The sequence below is a fragment of the Myripristis murdjan genome, chromosome 8 (genome assembly GCF_902150065.1).
Source record: "Myripristis murdjan chromosome 8, fMyrMur1.1, whole genome shotgun sequence".
NCBI lineage: Eukaryota > Metazoa > Chordata > Actinopteri > Holocentriformes > Holocentridae > Myripristis > Myripristis murdjan.
The window spans coordinates 15253366-15273690 of NC_043987.1; the positions used below are offsets into that span (position 1 = coordinate 15253366).

At 41.6% G+C, this 20325-nt stretch overlaps 3 protein-coding genes across 8 annotated transcripts; 2 read left to right on the forward strand and 1 right to left on the reverse strand.

Annotated features, from left to right (window-relative positions):
• The first annotated feature begins 169 nt into the window (after positions 1 to 169).
• Positions 170 to 4031, forward strand: LOC115363117 (uncharacterized). The gene is made up of 10 exons (XM_030057201.1): positions 170 to 232; positions 325 to 402; positions 689 to 721; positions 1002 to 1088; positions 1972 to 2069; positions 2287 to 2579; positions 3210 to 3305; positions 3395 to 3490; positions 3596 to 3673; positions 3821 to 4031. Exons 1-10 carry the CDS (start codon positions 170 to 172, stop codon positions 3943 to 3945), a joined length of 1047 nt encoding a protein of 348 aa, XP_029913061.1. The 3' UTR covers positions 3946 to 4031.
• A 2-nt stretch (positions 4032 to 4033) lies between these two features.
• c8h17orf75 (chromosome 8 C17orf75 homolog) lies at positions 4034 to 13823 on the reverse strand. 3 transcript variants are annotated; one of them, XM_030057097.1, is made up of 11 exons: positions 13813 to 13823; positions 10761 to 11000; positions 9945 to 10019; positions 9270 to 9395; positions 8940 to 9068; positions 8717 to 8777; positions 7673 to 7792; positions 7258 to 7322; positions 7035 to 7174; positions 6108 to 6211; positions 4034 to 5963 (listed from the first exon to the last, which is right to left on the reverse strand). In XM_030057097.1, the coding sequence occupies exons 2-11, from the start codon at positions 10901 to 10903 to the stop codon at positions 5748 to 5750; spliced, it is 1179 nt and encodes a 392-aa protein (XP_029912957.1). In that variant the 5' UTR covers positions 10904 to 11000; positions 13813 to 13823; the 3' UTR covers positions 4034 to 5747. The 3 variants fall into 3 exon arrangements, with proteins under 3 accessions (XP_029912957.1, XP_029912956.1, XP_029912958.1); XM_030057096.1 differs by lacking the exon at positions 13813 to 13823 and having other exon boundaries at positions 10761 to 11013; XM_030057098.1 differs by lacking the exons at positions 9945 to 10019; positions 13813 to 13823 and having other exon boundaries at positions 10761 to 11013.
• LOC115363025 (BUB3-interacting and GLEBS motif-containing protein ZNF207) lies at positions 12929 to 20322 on the forward strand. Of its 4 annotated transcripts, XM_030057093.1 has the most exons (12): positions 12929 to 13040; positions 14320 to 14446; positions 14562 to 14700; positions 14795 to 14974; positions 15070 to 15145; positions 15244 to 15314; positions 15468 to 15628; positions 15872 to 15970; positions 16960 to 17187; positions 17439 to 17577; positions 17870 to 18057; positions 18317 to 20322. In XM_030057093.1, the coding sequence occupies exons 1-11, from the start codon at positions 13000 to 13002 to the stop codon at positions 18031 to 18033; spliced, it is 1425 nt and encodes a 474-aa protein (XP_029912953.1). In that variant the 5' UTR covers positions 12929 to 12999; the 3' UTR covers positions 18034 to 18057; positions 18317 to 20322. The 4 variants fall into 4 exon arrangements, with proteins under 4 accessions (XP_029912953.1, XP_029912951.1, XP_029912954.1 ...); XM_030057091.1 differs by having other exon boundaries at positions 17870 to 20322; XM_030057094.1 differs by lacking the exon at positions 15872 to 15970 and having other exon boundaries at positions 17870 to 20322.
• Positions 20323 to 20325: the final 3 nt, after the last annotated feature.

The following is a 20325-nucleotide window of genomic DNA, read 5'->3' on the forward strand; positions in this document are numbered from 1 at the left end:
TACACAAACAGGCTTATTGTGAACTAGAATAGAGAAGTGAGTACGTGCTGGGGACTGTGGATCAGTTGCTCTCAGTATGTGTGAGGAGGAAGTCACACCACCACACACACAGGTAGACAGAATTAAAACTAGCCACAGTGCTTAACCTATTATCCACTGCAAGATAAGCATGTCACCAGATGAGAGCACGTTATTGTTCGAGGGCTTCCTGAAAAAAAGAAAAGATACGATGGTGAGACACAGAGAATCATATCAATTTGTATTAATTCTTTAGCAGAAACATGTTGAAGTGAAATGTCTCGGGTGGTATCTGTCTTTCCACAGAAAATGAGGTGGGCGACGTACTGGTTCAGGCTCCAAAACACAACCTTGTTCTTCTACACCAAGAAAGATGGCAGTGCTGTGAGTACAAATTTCCCGTGGTGGAAACGCTCCTTGAACTCAGCGCTGGTGAATTAACTTCATACTGAGCCAACCAAGCGCCTGAAAACTTTTATTTATTTTTTTTAATCAGCCAATGGCTAGAACAGCTCACTTATTCCTGACCTGAGCTACATACGTCCTGTTCACATCCATCACACATTATCAGCACGAGGAAGAAATTATATCGACAGTGCCTGTGTGTATTGTAAAGTGAGATCCGAGTGAATCGAAGGTGATGATGAAGATATTTCTGCTCTTTTCACAGTCACACCTCAGAGGCCTGTACTACATTTACACTGTGAGTCCAACACCAGCCAGTAGACTTCACATAACCTTGTCTCTAATGATTTTATTACTGTTAAATAATACATTTTTTATTACTGCTTAAACGAATTGTTATTGTTATGAGGCTGTTACTGCTCGTAGAAGTCATTTATTTTCTAACCTCTTGTCCTACATTTTGCACCAAACTTTGTTTGTTTTTAAACCCACTAATACATACATATTTATTTATGTATTTCTGATGAGTTATTGATCTTAATTAATTACTTGTTATGAATTATTACTTGTCGGGCCAGGTGCAGGCGGTGCGAGAGGTCCAGAGGGACACTGGCAAGCGCTTTGTGTTTGAGATCATCATGACCAATGGAAAGAGAAAAGTGCTGGTGAGTCACTTGTGCTGTTTGACTGTGCCTCAGTCAGGTCGCTCACGTCACGCTCTCTGAAATATATGACAAAGCTGCTCAGCCTTTATAATCAACTGTGAGTAGGTATAAGCATCTCTGTGCCACCTTGTACACCTCTGCAGTCATTTTTCTGACATGTTCCCCAGTTTAGTTGCTAATTCATCTGATGATGTTGTTCAACAAAGAACACATATTAGTGCAGGAAGCCGTCATCAGGCCTTTGCTTTTGAAGCATCTTGACTCAGACATCAGCATCTTCTTTTAAATGCTTTCATGAAACAAACTTGTATAGGCTGGGATTTTCTTCAGCTCCACTCTACATAAACAGTAACTGTATTTTAAGTACAGTTACTGTTTATGTAGGCCTATTTATATATTGTTTCATAGTTTTTGTGCATTTATATATCATATACCTTACATTTGACATACAGTATCTACTCATTGTTACTTTTAACTTTAACTTTGCTTTAAAGTGTTCTCTCTTTCATCTCTTCCGCCTTGTGAAGCACTTTGAAAACTTTTAGAAAGGGCCAATACAGTTAAAATTATTGTTACTATTCATTACAAAGGTGTTTAAGTGGCAACTTAAGCTGTCACATATATTGAATTTTGATGTTTACGTTTGGTAGCTGAGGCGGTATTCACAGGTTAGTGGAAAAAGTCAAAAGGTTACAGGCAGTCTCATATTTGGAGAAAACACTTTTTTTTTTTTTTTTTTTTTGTTGCATCATTAGTCGGCCTGGTTGACATTTCCTGCCTCTATATGACTGATGAAACCATGCACCTAAACAGTGGTTACATAACTGCTTCATGGCCATATGTGTGCGTGTGTGTGCATGTGTGTGTGTGTGTGTGTGTGTAGGCAGCAGAAACAGCTGCTCTGAGGAGGGAGTGGATGGGACACCTGTGGCAGGCCATGCACCTCTCGAGCTCCGGGGCCTTGGACCATGGAAACACACAGTACGTCTTTGGAAGTTTATTTTATCACTACAGATCTGAAACAGGCTCAAATGTTTCATTTTGAGTCACAACGGCTCATTAACGCAGACGTGCATTAGGGTGATTTGCTTTCTGCTACGTTATCTATAACAGGAGGACAGAGGTGGAACGCTACAGAGCAGTTTTTTTTAGTCTCTGTCATGCTAACCAGAGGTGATGCTCTTGTTCTGTTCCTCAGCCTGGATGTGTGTGAGCAACGAGAGAGTTTACAGTGCAGCACAAACAGCTGCTCAGACAATGACAGTGTGTCGGGCTCGCTGCCCGCTCGGCCCCTCTCTGCCCCGGCTCTGCCAGACCAGCCCCGCCCCGAGGACAGGAGGACCCTCTCTGCCCCGGCTCTGCCAGACCAGCCCCGCCCCGAGGACAGGACGGCCCTCTCCTCATTCTGCTTCACTGAGCAGCTGGATGGCGAGGAGCCCACCTACCTGAACACACTGCCAGCGTGTAAAAGACAGCATGAGCATCACAACGGTAAAGTTTCAGTGCTTCATGTCGGTTTTGGGACGTGTGAGACAGAGGGCCTCCTCTTGGACAAAGCTGAGTCTCAGCCTAATCTAAGCTGACATTTGATCCCATATTCCAGCTACCCTAATAGTGCTTTTTGGCATTAACAACTATTAGTTTACCTGACTCTGGGAAAGGAGGAAAGACAGTTCCCTAACTTCCCCAGAATTACCAGTTTGACCCCAACTGATTAAAAAAAAAAAAAAACCTTTAGAACATTTGAAGTTAAAGATTTTCATCTGTAAATTTCCATTCTAGGCATTTAGGTGACCTTCTCATCCAGAGTGAGTGCAGTTGTAGGATAATATTATATCCCTTAATCACCAAAATTACAAGCAACAGTAAATAGGGAGTGCAAGGGTCAAGACCTTCGTTTTTTGTTTTTGTTTTTTTTTCCATATTGTTGTAATTGAAGAATTGTAAGTAAAGAGATGATTGGACAGGGAAACGGTATGAATAAGATGAAAGGAGACAAAGATGAGATATAGAAATGTAAGTTTTGAAAAAAGACAAAGTCAGCTCATATTCATTACAGTTGTAGGTAAGTCTGCCTATGACTGGTTGGGTTGTGTGGTACCAACAAGACTCTGTTTTCAGATGAAAGGCTCAGCGGTGCTACATGGTACAGTGAGTTCAGCAGCGAGAAGGAGCAGCAACAAGAGGGAGACTACGATGTTTTACCACCTCGAAACAGTCAGTATCATTTTCATGTGTTAATGTAAAAACATGTAGTGGCTGTTAAATGTCTGAATTGATTCTGACATGGCCTATATCTCTTTTAGCAATATATGAGGTCAGCCAGCCAGAGAGGGACTTGGATCAGACAGAAAACCCGTATGACGTTCCCGTCTTTAACAGGAGGGCTGCTGACCGTCAGGGTGAGACTTTTCATTTTGTGCAGAAAGTGCAATGCAGCCTTTTTATACTTTGTTGTGCCACGATGATACAAACGTCTTGTTTACTGAGAATTGCATCCATTTCAGAGCGCAGACAAGTGCAAACAGAGAGCATCTATGACGTTCCCAGCTCTCTTTTAAGGAAAATGTCTGATCACACTGTTGGTAAGTCTGGCTTTGCGTTAACGTGACTGTCACTGTTGACCTTATTTTGAGGATGTTCACATCTCCAACTGTGCCATCAAACAGCCAAAATGAAAACAATTTCTGCGACACAAGCATAACAGTCTCACATTTTATTTGTGTTTGCAGACGACCAGCTGGAGGACGGGGCGACTCACGAGGAGGACATGACGCTGCATTTGGGGCGACAACCGACAGACTGTGGGGGAAATGTGGCCGACTCTGAGGAACTGTACACGCCTGTGCATTTCTAGGATCACAGACTCAATTCTTTCTGCACAAGCATTTCCCTTCCTTTGTGGGTGTGACTCATTTTACTGAAAACAAACAGTATTTCTGCGATGTGGTATGATAAATATGTTTATTATGACATCTTGTTCTATACAAAATCAGTGTTCATAATACATGTAGTCTTTGCTGAGCTCTCCTTTTCTGTGGTACAGACAACATGCACACACACACTGACAATAAAGAGGATCAATATCTGTTTGTGCTCCTATATACAAGACTAAGAGCCACATTTTCATGTATAACATTATATCCTGCCCTGGACAGAGCCAAGAACTGTACACACACAGGTCAGTCACAGTACGGTTCACTATAGTAAACTGACGCACCCACATTATCACTGGATTCACAGCTTAAAGTACACACCACCGACATTAGTATTGCTTTATTACACACTTTGGATTGTTTTCATAAAATTATCCAAATATACTTCTTAAATCTGAAATCCATTAGTGGGTTTTCTGGGGAAAAAAATACAACTTTTAGTCTCATATTGTGATCTATAATTTCAAACTGTCTGAGATTCAGATGCACAATGACAGGAAAAACAACATGCATGCTAAGATTTACTGAGCACTTCATCAGGTGCAGCCTTTTTTTCCCTAACCCTACATTTATTCTACACTTAATTTTTTTTTATTCTAAGGACAGACTGGCTTCATACTAGACAGAAATGGAAAACTGTTATTGTTTTGTTCTTAGCGTGAATTGTTGGGCTGGTGAAAGCTGCAAAGATGATGTCATACTTTGCATTCCTTGATATTAAAAAAAAATTACACTGTATCTACAACACTGCATTCCCACAAACAGATTAAATAAGACTATGCAATGTCAGTTGATAGAAAAACATAAAAATTCCCATATGACAAAAATATAGTAGTGCAGTTATTGGGTTGAAATGGAAGCAGAATCAAGAGCAATGTAACAAAAGCAATAGATAAAAGTGATTTGTGCATTCTCACACGTGTTTCTCTTCAAAACAAAAACGTGATAAAATCAAAATACAAAACAATAAAGAGAATTTGGACATTAAAACAGGCACAGAAAAATCCACTGATAATTCCATAATTTAGTCAGGATGAGTATTATCTCTGTACATTGGAATAATTAAAGTGTTGCAGTCAATGTCAGTTTAGCAACAAAGTAGTAATAATTGTTTTTGGTTCACAGTGTTAACACTGATTTCTGACACTCATTCAACACACAAATTACGAAGGAACAACATGACAACACTGTGACATATTTAGAGATACATAGTACTGGAGAAAGTGCCAGACACAGGAATAAAACTGAGTGATTCTAGAAAGGATGCTCCAGTTTTATCTCCTACATCTTAAATGATTCTTGCACTGAAATCAGACAGGTTCTCTGCCAATTAGCTTTCAGCCAAAGTGGGATAAAAAGAGGTCATTTTCCAAACACCCGAAAGCACATTTCATTGTCATCTGCAATTAACAACTAGCTTTAGTTGGTAAGATCATTACAGTAATGTTATTTCATGAGTAAACTATGTCAAACAACAAAAAATAAAGACACGTTTGTAGGAGGCAGTCGAGCTTTGAGACTGGGAAAGACATGCAGGAAATAGACCCAGCCACTTCAATCCTTACCTGCCAAGTTGATATTTAACTTAGAATGTAATGCTATGGTAGGAATGATGCTTGACTGATTCATGATCAGAAAAAACTGCTGCCAGAGTGACCTTGTGTCATAATTTGGTGGGTGGCTGCGGTGAATTTCCCACCTTGGTAGGAGTGCAGTGAGAGAATCAGGACTGGGCCTGGGACTGCTCCCTGAGGAACTCCTCCAGGACAGTGATGATGCTGCAGGCCTCCGGCAGGTCGCTGTGCTCTGCCCTGGCGTTCTGCAGCAACACGTCTCCGTTTCCACAGCCCTGCAGGAACTGGCAGCAGCGGAAAAGCGCGTAGTGACTCATTTCGGCCTGACGCACATAGCGCTTCAGGCTGTTCATGTCCTGGATGGCCTGCAGAGTGGGAGTCGTGGTTTGTGGACAAATAAACAATAAAAGGAAAGAGATAGAGAATCGTCAATCACGTTAAAACAAAAAATGAGGAGTGGAAAGTCATCCGGTTTGTGTGTGTGTGTGTGTGTGTGTGTGTTTTCCCACCTTAAGTTTGAAATTCTCCAGGATCTGTCTGAGCAGGAAGGGATTACAACGCTCTGCAGCGTTTAGGAATGCCTGAATCCAGTCATCACAGAAACGATTACTGACTGAGGGAAGAGAACATTTATATTAGTCTAGGACACTGTAAGATTCAGAGTGAAAACTACTGTAGCAAATCAGTTGATAATTAAAAGAACAAATTACCCCTATATAGCAGACATTATTCTGATAAATGCAACAAAGGCACTGCAGCAGATGGTTATTCAAAAATACACCTAGGGGTGCATTTTAGTCTCTAAAGGCATTTCTCGAAGCAGAAGACTACAAACTGTGTAGGGAACAGCACTTTCCTGTTACACTGGCAGAGACTTTCTCAATTTTATTGTCAGAATTTTCTTGATTACAAACCACATTTGTAGACAAAAATATATTTCATCAAAAACTGACACTACTGGATATTTGGCATGATTTGTAATTGCTATTTTAACTCATTAAAAACACTAATCATAGAGGAATGTTATTTTCAGAAGGGTTGCACCTAGCATTAGGCTGTACTTGTACCTTTGATCTGCTGTCCCGCTCTATCAGACACAGATTTTTTTTTTTTTTTAAAGCTCAGGCTTCACGAAAAATCAGCTTCCTGCCTGACAAAACCTTACTTAAGCAAGAGTCCAACAACACAGTGCAGAAGCCCAAAACAGTCAAAAGGCGGCATCTGAATTGTTCTCTTCTGTGCTCTATCAATGTAAAACATGGCTTCTTCAAAATAAAAAAATTTGGATTTATTTGTTGTGATTTTATATATTACATATAAGTTTTTCCATACATTTACAGACCCGGAAATGATCAAAATCATATTCTGTACATTTCCATACTTTTCCAGGCTGCGTAGGAACCCTGTGATTAGGCCGGGCCAGCCCTGCAGCTTACCGGTGTTGGTGAGCGTGGGCGGGCTGGTGGAGCAGTCTATGATCAAGTCGGAGTGTGTGTCCTCTGAGATGGCCTTACACAGAGAGGCTGCTGTAGTGTCTTGCTGAGACAGGCCCTGCAGACTGGCTGCTTTGATGAACCTGGTGCCAAACACATGTTGAACATCCAGCGGTAAGACCAGGTAATGTGGCGTTGTAAGAACAGGTACTGTAAAGGAACTCACCTGGACACATCAGCCTTTGTCCTCTCATCTGAGTTTATGACCTCCACATGTGTGTGGCTCAGAGCCTGGAGACAGAAAACATTTTGGTTGCAATGCACAGAATTTGACTGATATCAAAAAGTAAACTGAATCAAAATACGCACAAGGGATATTTTGATGCATGGGGTGAATGATCCTGCTACTTATCTTATGATGTATTGGGATGGCGATTTGAAATGAATGAAAACCTTCAATAAAATGACAACTCTTACATACAGCAGGTTACACAAATCCACAGCGACTCAGAGTTTTTGCTAGTTTTTTCAATTGGCAGTTGCATATGATTTCTTTGCAGTTTGACTGGGTCGCTCAGAGAGCTGCTAAATGTGAGCAGTTCTTGCGCAAATCAAGAAGGAGGACTCCCAAAGTGACTCACGGCATGCAGCAGGAAGCTGATGCTGTCATGGACCAGCTGCACCACCCGATAAATGTGCATCACAGACTCCTCGTACCACCGACTCAGGTAGGGACGCACCTCCGTCTCAAGGTTCTGCAGCTGATGCACACAAGGAAGGACAGACAACAATCTTGTATCAACAACACAGTGTGATACAGTACAGACAGCTCCTTTGCACTGTTAGAGGCCACTCACACTGGCAAGTTTGATCCGCGCCCAAGCACGATTGCCCTTAAAATCCGGATTCTTTGACCAGTGTGATCGCTCCGTATCGTGCTTGAATACAGTACACTTCCCCCGCTCTGGCATGGTTGGAAGGGGTGTGCTTCTGCACGGTACGGGCGCGTACACGAGCACATGCACGGTCATGCACGCGGTGCGCGGATGTAAATCATGCAACTTTCCTCCTGCCTCTGCAAAATTGTTTAATGTGCGCAGCGCGATTACCGGCGAATGGCCACGTTGCGCAATCAATAATCAACCATGTTGTCTGTGTCATTGTCCGTTGTGCTGCTGCAACCGCGTATAAACAAAAGTCGGTTTATGAAAGTACAGCAGTCTGTGTGCGGAGATCCGGCAGACCTGGTGCTGGCCGGCACCGCGTCGGCACCGGCCGGCACTGGCCGCGGCACCGCGCGGTGTGCGGTCACCCGGTCTGCCGGATCTGACAGGTGCCGCTCCGGCTGTCAGTTGGACCTTTCTGAAGAAGGAGGAAGTTACCTCCGAAACTGTCAAGGTAAATAAACATCCCATGTCTGATTAAAAGGACCAAAAACGTTTTTTAGTTAAAAGGAAGACATGATGTATTTGAACTACATTTATTTATAATGACGTCGGGCCATGCCTGTTGTCGTATTTCAACGTGATGACGTGCACACCGGGGGCAATCGTGCTTGGGCGCGTTTGGGAAAAAGGTAATGTGAGTGCAGGCCAGCCGGGGACTGGGGAGGGGGGGATTTTGGCTTTAGCACGATACGGGCTCAAACTTGCCAATGTGAGTGGGCCCTTAGTGTATTCTCTAACCTCTGGGGTTTGCAGGCTGCTCTGCAGGCCTTGGACATATTTATCCAGCTCTAGTCTGAATGTTCACCAAGTCAAGGAACTGGAGAGGCTGCCTACTTCTCTGAGCAAATTGATAATACTGTGGATGCAATGTAACAAAGCTGGAAACAGCAATTACAGCGTGCACTGTGTATACAGACAGCCTGACAACATTATATTAAAGAGCACTGTCAGTAAAGGATATAAGTTCAGTCCTTTCTCAGAGCCGCCCATAAAACAGATGACATATCCGTTGCCATCAGCGTCAGGTTGCTCGGGTGACCTCTCCTGCTCCAAGAGACAGCAGTAGCAGCCTACCGCTTGCTCTGGGACACTGGGAAAAGTGAATCAACCACATAGGTGTGTTATTAAAAAAATCAAAGTTGTCCACCCTACTATATTTAAATCATATCAGCTATGCCCCAATAATGGCGTGTACTACAATGATGAAGATGTCCTGCATCAGTTCAAAGGTAAGAGGTGAAACAGAGTTCAAATCGTGTAGTGTACATGAATATGAAAAGGCCAGTAGCACCTGAGCTCCACTGTGGCGATGTTGCCCATGCCCCCAAGCAGGGCTCCTTTGCTTAGTCTCCTTGAGATGTAGCAGCGCAGCTCCGGCTCTGCCTCGGACGGCAGGCTGCTGTCCACCAGCGTGAGGCTGTGGGTGGGACAGAGAGTCACTAGGGATACAAACAACCGCTGGGGGTGATGAGGTCTGAGGAGGCCAGTCAAGTAATGGAGAGGAGATGGAAGAAGCTGATGACCATAAGCCACATCCACACAGCACAGCAACAGAGTGACTGTCTTTTTTCAACTGAGTCACACAGCCTCGAATCAGTCGTGTCATTTTGCCTCTAATATCATTGAGAGAATGTGTTTATTGCCGTTATTCTGTGACAGTCCACCATGACATTCAAATCCAATCCATTATCTCATTCTTTCATTTTATTCAACTCCAGTTTCCAATTACACGTGCCAATGGAGAGCCCATTCACACTGGGAGAGGCGTGAAAGGCCATGTAACTCAGAGTCAGACAAACAGTGTGCACAGTAATCAAGAGAAGAAAGAAACAGCACTGATTTCCATGTTGACAGGATTTGTTGTGGTCAGCCTCGTGGATAACACCAATGCACAACAGTGAAAGCCAAGGAAGAACAACCACTGAAAGCAAGGAGAGGTGGGTGGACGGCTCCTTTGTTACAGTACCTAAAGTCATCCTGACTGGTTGTGGAGTCTGCTCTTCTCTGGTTCCATGCCACATTTTCCCCAGTAGCCTCAGATCTAAGACAATTGACAATTTACTCATCACCTGGTTAGTTCCTCATGTAACAAAATGTGTGTGAATGAATGTCACTGTGAGCGGCTCAGGGGGCGGAGGACCGGCTGCTGGACAGAAACAACATGACAAAGAAAACCTCACAGCTTCACACATCGACTAACTAGTTCAGGTAGACGTTTGCCACATCCTGCAGAGAATAACAGATGACTGAGACATACACTGTGGTGGGGCTGCAAAATATCAAACCTCAATATTTATGCCAGACAAATTTGATCGCGATACAATATACACCTTAACTATTACGGTTCACACTTATTTGAAATTTTAAGTGTGAATTAAGCACTCTTCATAAAAACAGCATAATGATACCACATGGACTAAGTGTAGTATTGATCAAACACAGGCTGTAGTGATTTTTTTTTTTTTTTAATCGTCTGCCCCGAGGCAATGCTTCAACAATATTTTAGTGTTGAAACAGTGAAAATTGAGCATTCTTGCAACAAAAAAACCCAGCAAAGTTATTGATCAGGACAGACCAAACACTGTCTTAGACTAACCCTAACCCTACATTTGATCTCATCCATATCGTTGCCTGTTGAGGTATCAATAACGCCTGTTCATGTGTAGATATCGATACGGTGCCGATACATGGCTCGGGGCCTCTGGTGTGGTTTGTGAGGATGTGTGGTGGCGCTGCCTCAGCTGTCATCAAAGTGTCCCGGGACGACTTTGTGTCCGGTTACCTGGTGCCCTGGTACAGGTAGATGGTGTAGTAGCAGCTGAGCTGGGTCCTGAGGCTGCAGCCGGAGATCTCCTCGCTGTCCAGCTCGTCTCGGTCCTCCACGTCGATCGAGTCTTGGAAGGAGGAGGTCTGTGAGGTGAACATGGTGCTGCGTCTCAAATTATTGATATTTATAATGATTTATTATGTGTTACTGACGCCCGGCTCCCCGCTTGGTGCAGAAGCTCGAATGGAGTGAACACTGGCCCCTCTTCTTGTTGGTGGATACTGTACGTTTAAAAAAACATGTCCGACTAGGATATTTGTCGCGCGTTCTTGGTTCCGGTGTCAAACAGCCTCTGAAGGGTTTTCATAAGTGCAAGTTATTGTTTACATCTGTGTGCATGTGATTATTATCTGCTGCAAGTAATACCTACTTATATAGGTTAATGACAGAGAAGAGAGAACTTATGTTGTAAAAAAAAATATGTTTGAAAATAACTATTTGTTGGTTAAATAGTTTATTTCTGAAGAGGGAGTGTAACTGAATAGAATATGGAGTGTCTAAACAAACAAACAAACAAACAAGAAAAGTCATATGCCTAAATGTCCCAATGAATACATTATAATCTCTAATGTTATTCCAACATGTATTAACCTGTATAAGTACGGTATATCCAACACATGTGGCTGGTTCATCCACTGAAATGCTTCTTAGACATACACTGAAATACTGATGTTACACCGACTCTTTTCGACTCTTTTTTTTTTTTTTTTTTTTAAATTTATAACACTTAAACCCGGCTACTACCATCTAAGCATGTAAAAATTACATACGTATCCATTTGTAACTCTGTCTTTGTGTTATCTAATTTACCTGATATATTATTGATTTTTGTGAAATGAAAACAGTCTTTAAAAAACTAAAAATAAATAAATAAATGAATAAATAAATAAATAAATAAAAAACAGGCCTGTCTTAATGTGTGAGCCAGTCTTTCATTATTACTTCAATAAAAGTGAATGGTGTATTAAGCTTTTTTTTTTTTTTTTTTTTTTTTCACTTTTATTTGAGAAAATTCCAGCCACGTGCATGTAGTACACATGTAATATACACATTTACACTGGAAAAGCTGCTGTACATATACACAAGTGTAAAAGTTATATAAATTAAATTACAGTGAATTACCATGAAGAACAAATAATAGAAAGAAAGAAAGAAAGAAAGAAAGGAAGGAAGGAAGGAAAAACTGAAAAAAGTAAATCTGAAATGTCTAAATAATTTAATTTTCAAAGGTAGTCAAATGTGTTTTATAACTGGAAACTCGAAAAATGTAAAAGGAGGGATAATTTTTTTTTTTTTTTTAAGTCAAATAATTTTATGGATATAGTATTTATCCACAATAGTAATCAAAGTAATCATATAAGAATCTCCAGATGAAAAATTGGGACTGTTAAATATGAGTAATATATTAATATATCAGCCTTTGTTAGTATGAAATCTTTGTCTTTTTTTTTGAGAAATTATTCTGTAAATCAAACCAAAAAGAATCACTACTCATGAACATGTTTACACGATCAACATCATTTACTGATTCAGTGGAAGCAAGAGAACATAAAATTAACCTGTTGATATGTTTTCTAAGTCCTGGACACATTTTGTACCCATTTGTGTTTCTTTGGGGTCAGTTTGACCTCCAGGCTGTTTCAGCTGTATAAAACATATAAGAAATATCAACATTTTACACACAGTAGTTTAAGTTGTTTTGGATGACACTGAGGAACCATAATGCTCATAACCAAACATAACCACACCTGCAGCAGTGAGAAGACCACTGATATGTAAAGTGACATTTGGAAGGAAAACATGGTTCCCACAATAACTTTGATGTATAAGAGGAGGATGAGTCAGAGGGGTTATGTTTTGTTTAAAGATATGTTTAGGTTGTCAACAAGACACATGAAGTACCCAACACTTAAAATTGGGTAACAATATTTATCATAATCATTTTCTGGAAGTTTTAAATGACTGGAGAAGGTTAATCCAGATGATTTTTATAATCTGGGTAAATCCCGGTCCTCCCTCAGCCGCTGGCTCAGAGCCGCGGCTGCCGCTCACGCCGCCAGGGGGCGCAACACTTCAGCGGAAACCCATGAAGCCCACCCCGCAATGTCTTGTGGGATGTTGACGGGCCGACGCCATCTTCGACTGGGCTGTTGTGTTTTGTCAGCTGTAGCGGTTACTCAGCGGAGCAGGAAACATGGGCAGGAAGAAGAAAAAGCAGATGAAGCCTTGGTGCTGGTATCCTTTTCAAAACAAAACAAAACACCGCGTGATGTCGGTTAGCGGTAACCGCCGGCAGCTAACGGTCGGCAGCGGTGGCTGAGCGGAGCGGCCGCCCGGAGCCTGCTCACTGCGGGGCGGACTGACAGGCCAGGCCGCCCGGAGCAGCCTCCTGTCGGCAGCCGTACACCAGCTCACTGCTTCACTGGACTAAATACAGCTGCACAGGGTTATTCTGTATGAAAAATACTGTTACTAGTGTTTCCATGTTAAAAACTCCTTTAACCCTCTTGTCATCTTCAAACGTACTAACATGTACGTCAGTTTGACTTCAGAAATTTAAATCAGTCAAATCAGATAGCCTTTATTGTCATTGTACAACGAAAATGATTATGGTAATAATTGTTACTCAAGTTTATATAACAGGTGCTTTGTTGTTGACTACCTAAATAGCCCTTCACATAAAACATACTTACTGCTCCAGGTTTGGTTCTGCGTGGCGAGGGTTCTAAAGCACAGGGAAGTTTATTGAAGATTATAAATGACATATTAAAGTTCCTCAGTGTCATCCAAAACTTAACTTAAACTACTGTGTGTAAAATTTTTAATTTTGTTATATGTTTTATACAGCTGAAACAGCCTGGAGGTCAAACCGACCTCGAAGAAACACAAAATGTACAAAATGTGTCCAGGAAATTTAAAACATGTCATGTTTATTTTATTTTATTTATTGTCCCTGTTAAAGTAGGAAAAATCATGAAAAAAAGATGTTAATCATGTATTTAGAGACGTTAAACACTGAATTGGGTCAAACTGAACCCAAAGATAATAAGAGGGTTAAGTCTGATTTAGCACTTCAGAATAAGAAATACTTTAGTGATCCCTGAGGGGAAACTGGGTTCAGCTGCAGTTGCTCAACTTCTTAAGAGAAGAATCAAATTGTAAGCACTCGAAAAAGAATCAAGAAATATTAAAATATTTGCCTTAGAAATTTGCAAAAAAAAAAAAAAAAAGTGCATTATGTCTAAACATGTATTAATCCTACAAAATATCACAACAATAAACACAGAAATAAGATATACTCAGGGGTACTGCACTATGAATTGTTGTTAGGTCCTACAGGTATAAATAATTACACTTTTCATTGGTTAAATAAGTGGTTAAAGCAGAGAAACTACAACAAGCGGCCATACAAACACATTCACAGTAAGTCTGATTGAGCGGTCAGTACATTGTTCCAGTATACCAGTGACTGAGTGTGAGCATAAAACCACAGTTTCCTTAACCATGGACTCAGGTACTGCAACAGAGACTTTGACGATGAAAAGATTCTCATTCAGCATCAGAAGGCCAAACATTTTAAGTGTCACATCTGTCATAAAAAGCTGTATACTGGTCCTGGGCTGGCGATCCACTGTATGCAGGTGAGGGAAAATAATGCACCTTTCCTAAATGAGGCTGTATTGGTACTCATTCAATGTATTTACTACCAGCCAGCCAACTGACAGTGTCACCTTGTGCTGCTTAATTCATTCTTAGGTACACAAAGAGACCATCGACGGAGTTCCTAATGCAATACCTGGAAGAACAGACATTGAACTGGAAATCTATGGCATGGAGGGTATTCCAGAGAAAGATATGGAAGAGAGAAGAAGAGTACTTGAACAAAAAACACAAGGTATTGCAACTACAACAGTGCCGCATTGACAGTGTGATGTACTTATTTTTGCTGGTTGAAAATTTTCTATTCTTTGCTGTTTTCTGTTTGCCAGAATCTCAGAAGAAGAAGCAGAATCAGGACGACTCAGACGAGTATGATGAGGATGAAGAGCCTGGTCCCTCCTTTCAGCAGCCTGCTGCCCAACCCCAGGCAGGCTACATGCCCCCTATGACCCAGCCTGGCATGCCTCCAGGCTCCAGTGCCCCAGGAATGCCTCCGGGCAGCTACTCAGGTAGGGAACAGCAGTGGGTTTATATAAACCTGTTTCATGTACGTGTAATAAATTAGTAAATAAGTTTGTGGTAACTGATCATCTCCTTGTCTCAGGAATGCCTCCAATGATGCCGGGCGTACCACCAATGATGCCAGGGATGCCCCCTGTAATCCCAGGAATGCCACCAGGGTCAGGGCTTGGAATTTCCCATCTTTAATGTCACATTAATGCTTTATTTCACATCATATTTTACATTTTCTACAAATATGTTTTTTCATTGTGTTTAGCATGATGCCAATGGGTGGAATGATGCCTCCCGGTCCAGGAATGCCCCCAATGATGCCCGGCATGCCACCAGGTACCTGCTGCCCTGCCCATACATAAGCAAACCTTCACAAAATGTCCCTCTCAACCTGGGTCAAGTCTTGATGTGAATTTGTGATTGACAATACAATTTTGTTTCTAACATCACAGTGTTTTAAATGCATGTTAATCTTAACACCCCATTCAGGCATACCTCCTCCCGTGGGTCACCGTCCAGGCATGGCACACATGGCTCAGGCTCCCCCCGCTGCAGGACCAAATATGCTGACCAGACCTGCCATGCCTGCAGCCACTGCCCCCTCAGCCCAGCCTGCTGTCACCAAGCCTCTTTTCCCCAGTGCTGGACAGGTAAATATTTGTTGTTGAGATATGGTTTACGTGCAACATTAACAATCTCCCTCCAACCTCCAGCATTCTGACAGGGCGTTGTGACATTTTAGATAAAGTACTACATTCCTGTCTTCTGGAACAGGGATGTTGGAGTATTTTTCCATGTACTCACAGGTTGATATAGAAACACCTGACCTGGCAATTCGTTTAACTGCAGGATATTTTATCTTTCCTATTTTTTACTCTTTCCCTGTGCTGCAGATGGGGAGTCGGGTTGCAAGCACAAGTACAAGTACAGGCTCGTCGAGTGCAGACTCTCAGTCCGCCTCCTCTAAAGCTCTGTTTCCTAGCACTTCACAAGTACGCAGCTGTCTGCCTGCCCCGCTCTGACAAACTACAGATTTACAATTGGCATGCACACAATTGTATATAGTTTGCTTATAGAGTAGTAGGGCAGATTGGACAGTTTATTTCTATTTATTTATGTGCTGAGGCTGTTTTACCAGGGGATGCTGAGATCCAACCAGTTATGTGTGTAGGAATGATTTTTCAAAGGCGTTTGTGATTTGATGCTACATGCCATTGTTTGCTTTTTTTCTTTTCCTACAAATCTGCATTTATAGAACATCAAGTCAGTTTTTGTCACCTTTTGGCCAAACCAAAAGTTTTGTTCTTATGCAGATTTGTAATTTGAGCTGTAGTTTCTTAATTGGTGTAGGGGAATACAACACAGCATGCCTTTTTATCTTGCAGGCTTGAAGGAATACCTAACTTGCATCATACTTTATTAAGTTGCTCTTTTAACTGTGTAACAGCAGCAACAGCACACCCCCTTTATATATGTGGTGTTAAGTTGGATGGATTAGCAACAATATATAAATGTGATGTGTCTGGTTGTCCTTGTGGCTCAGGCACATACCAGTCTTCTCTGGCTTTCTCTGCTTTGTCTAATAAAGACAATAAGTAATTACACACCTGTCAAAAATAAATTGACAGGATACTGATGGTTGGGGAACAAGTGAGGTGAGGTGTTAACTGTATTTTAAAGTATGCAAATTTTGAAAGATGAAGTTATGGTTGCTGCAGTTGGCAGTGAGTGAACAAGAAGTCAATTTGCAGTTTGTATGCTGGACATACAAAAACGTTAGGGGCAAATGTAATCTAGCTAAATTCTTTCTAGAAACAAGAGATAGGTATTAATTCCAGATATAAAGGGGACCAAACATTATCCTCACACAGTCATGGGAGTAACTGTAAAGTATGATAAAAGGGTTATTGTTCCTCTCCCCCTGTTAAAATGTATGTCTTTTAGCACAGTCTCTAATGTGTTTTCCTCTCTCACTCCTCAGAGCCAGCAGACAGTATCAGGGTCCCCCCACCCAACCCCCTCTACCTCCTCTGACCCCTCAAAGCCCACATTCCCAGCCTACACCCAGGCCACTGCTTCAGTGGCCAGCCCCAGTGCTGGCAGCAGCACTGTGTCCAAACCTCCCTCCACTGTGACCAGTAAGCCTGCCACTCTCACCACCTCCAGTGCAACCAGTAAGTTGATCCACCCTGATGAGGATATCTCACTGGTAAGTAGCCCAGCTGGAACTGTCTCTCTTTCTAGTTTCTACAGTAAGTGGCTATTCATGTGTTCAGAAAAATGTTCTGATAGTCATAGCACTTGTCTTACTTAAACACTTTTATTTAATCAGGTATTAATTGTTTGATTAGCACGTTGCTTATGCACTATCTTTGTTTTTGCTTTTCATCCTGTTGATCTGTAGAATTTCGATGTCTAATTATCTCTGCTGTGTTTGCTTTTTGTTTCTCCGTGCTGTAGGAAGAATTGCGGGCACAGTTGCCCAGGTATCAACGCAATATTCCCCGCCAAGGTCAGGCCACCGTTTCTGCCCCACCAGTGGGTCCCTTGGGGGGCATGATGGCCCCTCAGCAGCCTGGTATGAGGCATCCTGTGCCTGGTATGCACCATCTGCCTCTAGTTCATTAACATGTCAAATTTTAGGACAAGAATGCTTTGCTTTATAAACTGTTGTGGGGCTCAGCCATGTGCTATAGGATGGTCTTTCTAACCTAGTACTATACCTAGTATTAATTTTCACCTGATATAACTGACATTACAAGATATAAGAATGTTTGTACAATGTAAAGACTATATGGTTTTTATATGTTGTTTTTCTACTGACCAGCCTAGCTCATATTATTTGGATTAAAAAAACAACAACAAAAGTCAACAAATTTGTGCTCTTCCAGGCCAGTATGGTGGTCCACCCCAGGGGATGCCAGGTTATATGCCAGGAGGGATGCCTCCATATGGGCAGGGCCCCCCAATGGTTCCCCCAGGGTACCAGGGAGCCCCTCCACGGCCACCTATGGGCATGCGACCCCCCGTCATGTCTCCTGGAAGCCGCTACTGAAGCCTGCCCTCCTCTCTTCTATAGGTTTGGACACTCAACCCTTTTCTAATGTCCTCAACTGCTAGTAGACAAACAAGTATTGGTAACATAGTACCTAGTAGTAGTATTCTGCTACTGTGCTATGAGGAAGAGACACTGAATAAACAGCAAACAAAAGAGAGCTATAAAAGCATCACACAACGCATGGGACATAATATTTACACTGTACTTAACCAAGACTATGAACTGTTGTTGTAAACCATCCTTGTTCTGTGGCTTTTTTTCCTTCTCATGTTTCATTTAGGTGTGTAGAAGTGTAGTAGATATGGTTCGTAGTGTTGTGAAGGCGCTGGATTTACATGAGCAGTACCCACCTTTTATCAAGGCAAGTTTTCGTAAATACATTATCGTTCTAAGAAAAGCAGTGAGGCCTTCACAGCACCTAGGTGCTGTTGGACTTTGTGTCCCCAACTTTGTTTGGTGAGGGCTTCAGATTTAGAACTGTTTATTTATTCATTGTTTTCTGTTATACACCTTGAAATTTATTTAGGATATGCTGTCCTAACCTTGACTACATGAAATACAATTGATTACTAAATGAACTGGTTTATGTAATGTTGTAAAACTGTATTGTAATAAAATGTGCCGAAACTTTAAGACTCCTCTTTACGGGAAGTTAGCAGGAAGAGAGACACGTTACAGCAGGTTTGTACTCCAGTCATGTACATGGCTACATAAACCCAGTGGCTGGGCATCTTGTTGTCTTGTGGGTTAAAGGGGAAAACCAAACTCGGCAGCAAGTTGTTTTTGTGTTTTGACTGTAAAAATGTTGGTAAATGCATAATTTTTTCTTTGCATTTGATTAAAAGCAGTATGATAAATATATTCATTGATTGCTTTATTGATGCTCTGTACCTGGCACTAGTCTACTGGCCTTTGACACATGAAGTGCATTGTATAGATGCAGAACTTACCGGGTACTAGTGGCTGTAGTGCTAAAACCCAGATTTCTCTTCTCCCTGTAGCAATGCCATGGGGGACTGGCTGAGGCCCTGTCTCAGTGTAGCCCTGTTTCAGCCTGAGGCAAGTCTCACCATTTTCTGTCTTTTCATTCATTACCAGGGGCCCTCACAGCTTAAACGCTGTTGGATCTCAATGTCCCCAAACTTGCAGCAAGTTTGGTGAAGGCCCTTGTTTGTGTTGTTCCGTTTAGGTACCATTTTCTTCTGGCATGTTAGCTCATGTAAAATCTATTAATTTTTGTAAAGTTCCTATGTGCCATTAAATCTGCTTTCTCCATTCTTGATTGAAAAAGCACCAAGAAATTCTGTTTTCATTCATAGATTTGAATCAAAAGTTACAGGAGTCTACTCCTACAGTCTGTTCAGTTTACAACTTTAAACATTGTTGATTCAACGTTAAATAATTGTTGGATTCCTACATGAAGCACACCATCAGTAGCTTGTCACCTATAGCCAGAAATACATTCAATGTGTGTTGGCAGGTTTGTGTTGTAAAATGAGCCTTCATACCCTTGTAAAATGGCTTTACCACTTAATCCTGTTTGTTTCATCAGCTTTCCTCACTTGATCATTTGAATTTAACTACTTACATGAAGGAGAATCCCTACCAGTAACAGGTTAGTTAAAGCTGTAAGTACCACTGCTAGAATTTCCCAAGACATCTGTTTTGTGTGCACACATCATGTGAGATATTAACCTCAGTCACTTAAAGGGTGGTTTATAGTCTTTTGGAGAACGTAAATCCTCTATCCTACCAGTGTTAAGCATTTTGCGCTCATAGTAATCAAATCATTCATTGCCTTATGAGTCTTACAAGCAGAGTCTCCATTGGTAAGTATGGGCTTAGTGCAACTTCAAGCCAGTCAGATTTCATAAGTTTCTTCGCAGTCTCTCCTCTGAATGAGACAAACCAGTAATGTAACATTTCCTAGATGTTGCACGAGGACATACCTGGCGTTAACCTGCTGAAGAGTGCATTGTGTTGAAAAGGTTTCAAACATTACCTTCTCTGTTGCTATTAATTGTTTCATATCTTGTCTGAGGATACAACTGTAATGATATTTTAGGCATGCTTGAAAATGTTGGAATAGATACTGGAAAAGATGAATGACAGGGATATTTTTACAGTTTTAATTGTCAGGACAGAGCGTTAGCAAGGATGGCAACTACTGTTTAGCCTTGAGTATTTGTTTTAGGATCTGACCTCCAATGGTATGCTACATGATTTTGTGATGTATATGCCCAGGTCTTCACTGTATTCTGTGAATAAACCAGTTCATAAACGCTGGTA

Excerpts from the sequence above, each read along its gene's own strand:
- c8h17orf75 (XM_030057097.1), bottom strand. The coding sequence starts at position 10,903 with ATGTTCACCTCACAGACCTCCTCCTTCCAAGACTCGATCGACGTGGAG. Across the intron at positions 10,020-10,760 it reads TACCTGTACCAGGGCACCAG|ATCTGAGGCTACTGGGGAAA; the intron begins GTAACCGGACAC and ends CAATTGTCTTAG. Across the intron at positions 7,793-8,716 it reads GCAGCCTGCAAACCCCAGAG|CTGCAGAACCTTGAGACGGA; the intron begins GTTAGAGAATAC and ends TGTGTGCATCAG.
- LOC115363025 (XM_030057091.1), top strand. The coding sequence starts at position 13,000 with ATGGGCAGGAAGAAGAAAAAGCAGATGAAGCCTTGGTGCTG. Across the intron at positions 15,971-16,959 it reads TGTTTCCTAGCACTTCACAA|AGCCAGCAGACAGTATCAGG; the intron begins GTACGCAGCTGT and ends CTCACTCCTCAG. Across the intron at positions 17,188-17,438 it reads CTGATGAGGATATCTCACTG|GAAGAATTGCGGGCACAGTT; the intron begins GTAAGTAGCCCA and ends TCCGTGCTGTAG.
- LOC115363117 (XM_030057201.1), top strand. The coding sequence starts at position 170 with ATGTCACCAGATGAGAGCACGTTATTGTTCGAGGGCTTCCTGAAAAAA. Across the intron at positions 403-688 it reads CCAAGAAAGATGGCAGTGCT|TCACACCTCAGAGGCCTGTA; the intron begins GTGAGTACAAAT and ends CTCTTTTCACAG. Across the intron at positions 2,070-2,286 it reads TTGGACCATGGAAACACACA|CCTGGATGTGTGTGAGCAAC; the intron begins GTACGTCTTTGG and ends TCTGTTCCTCAG.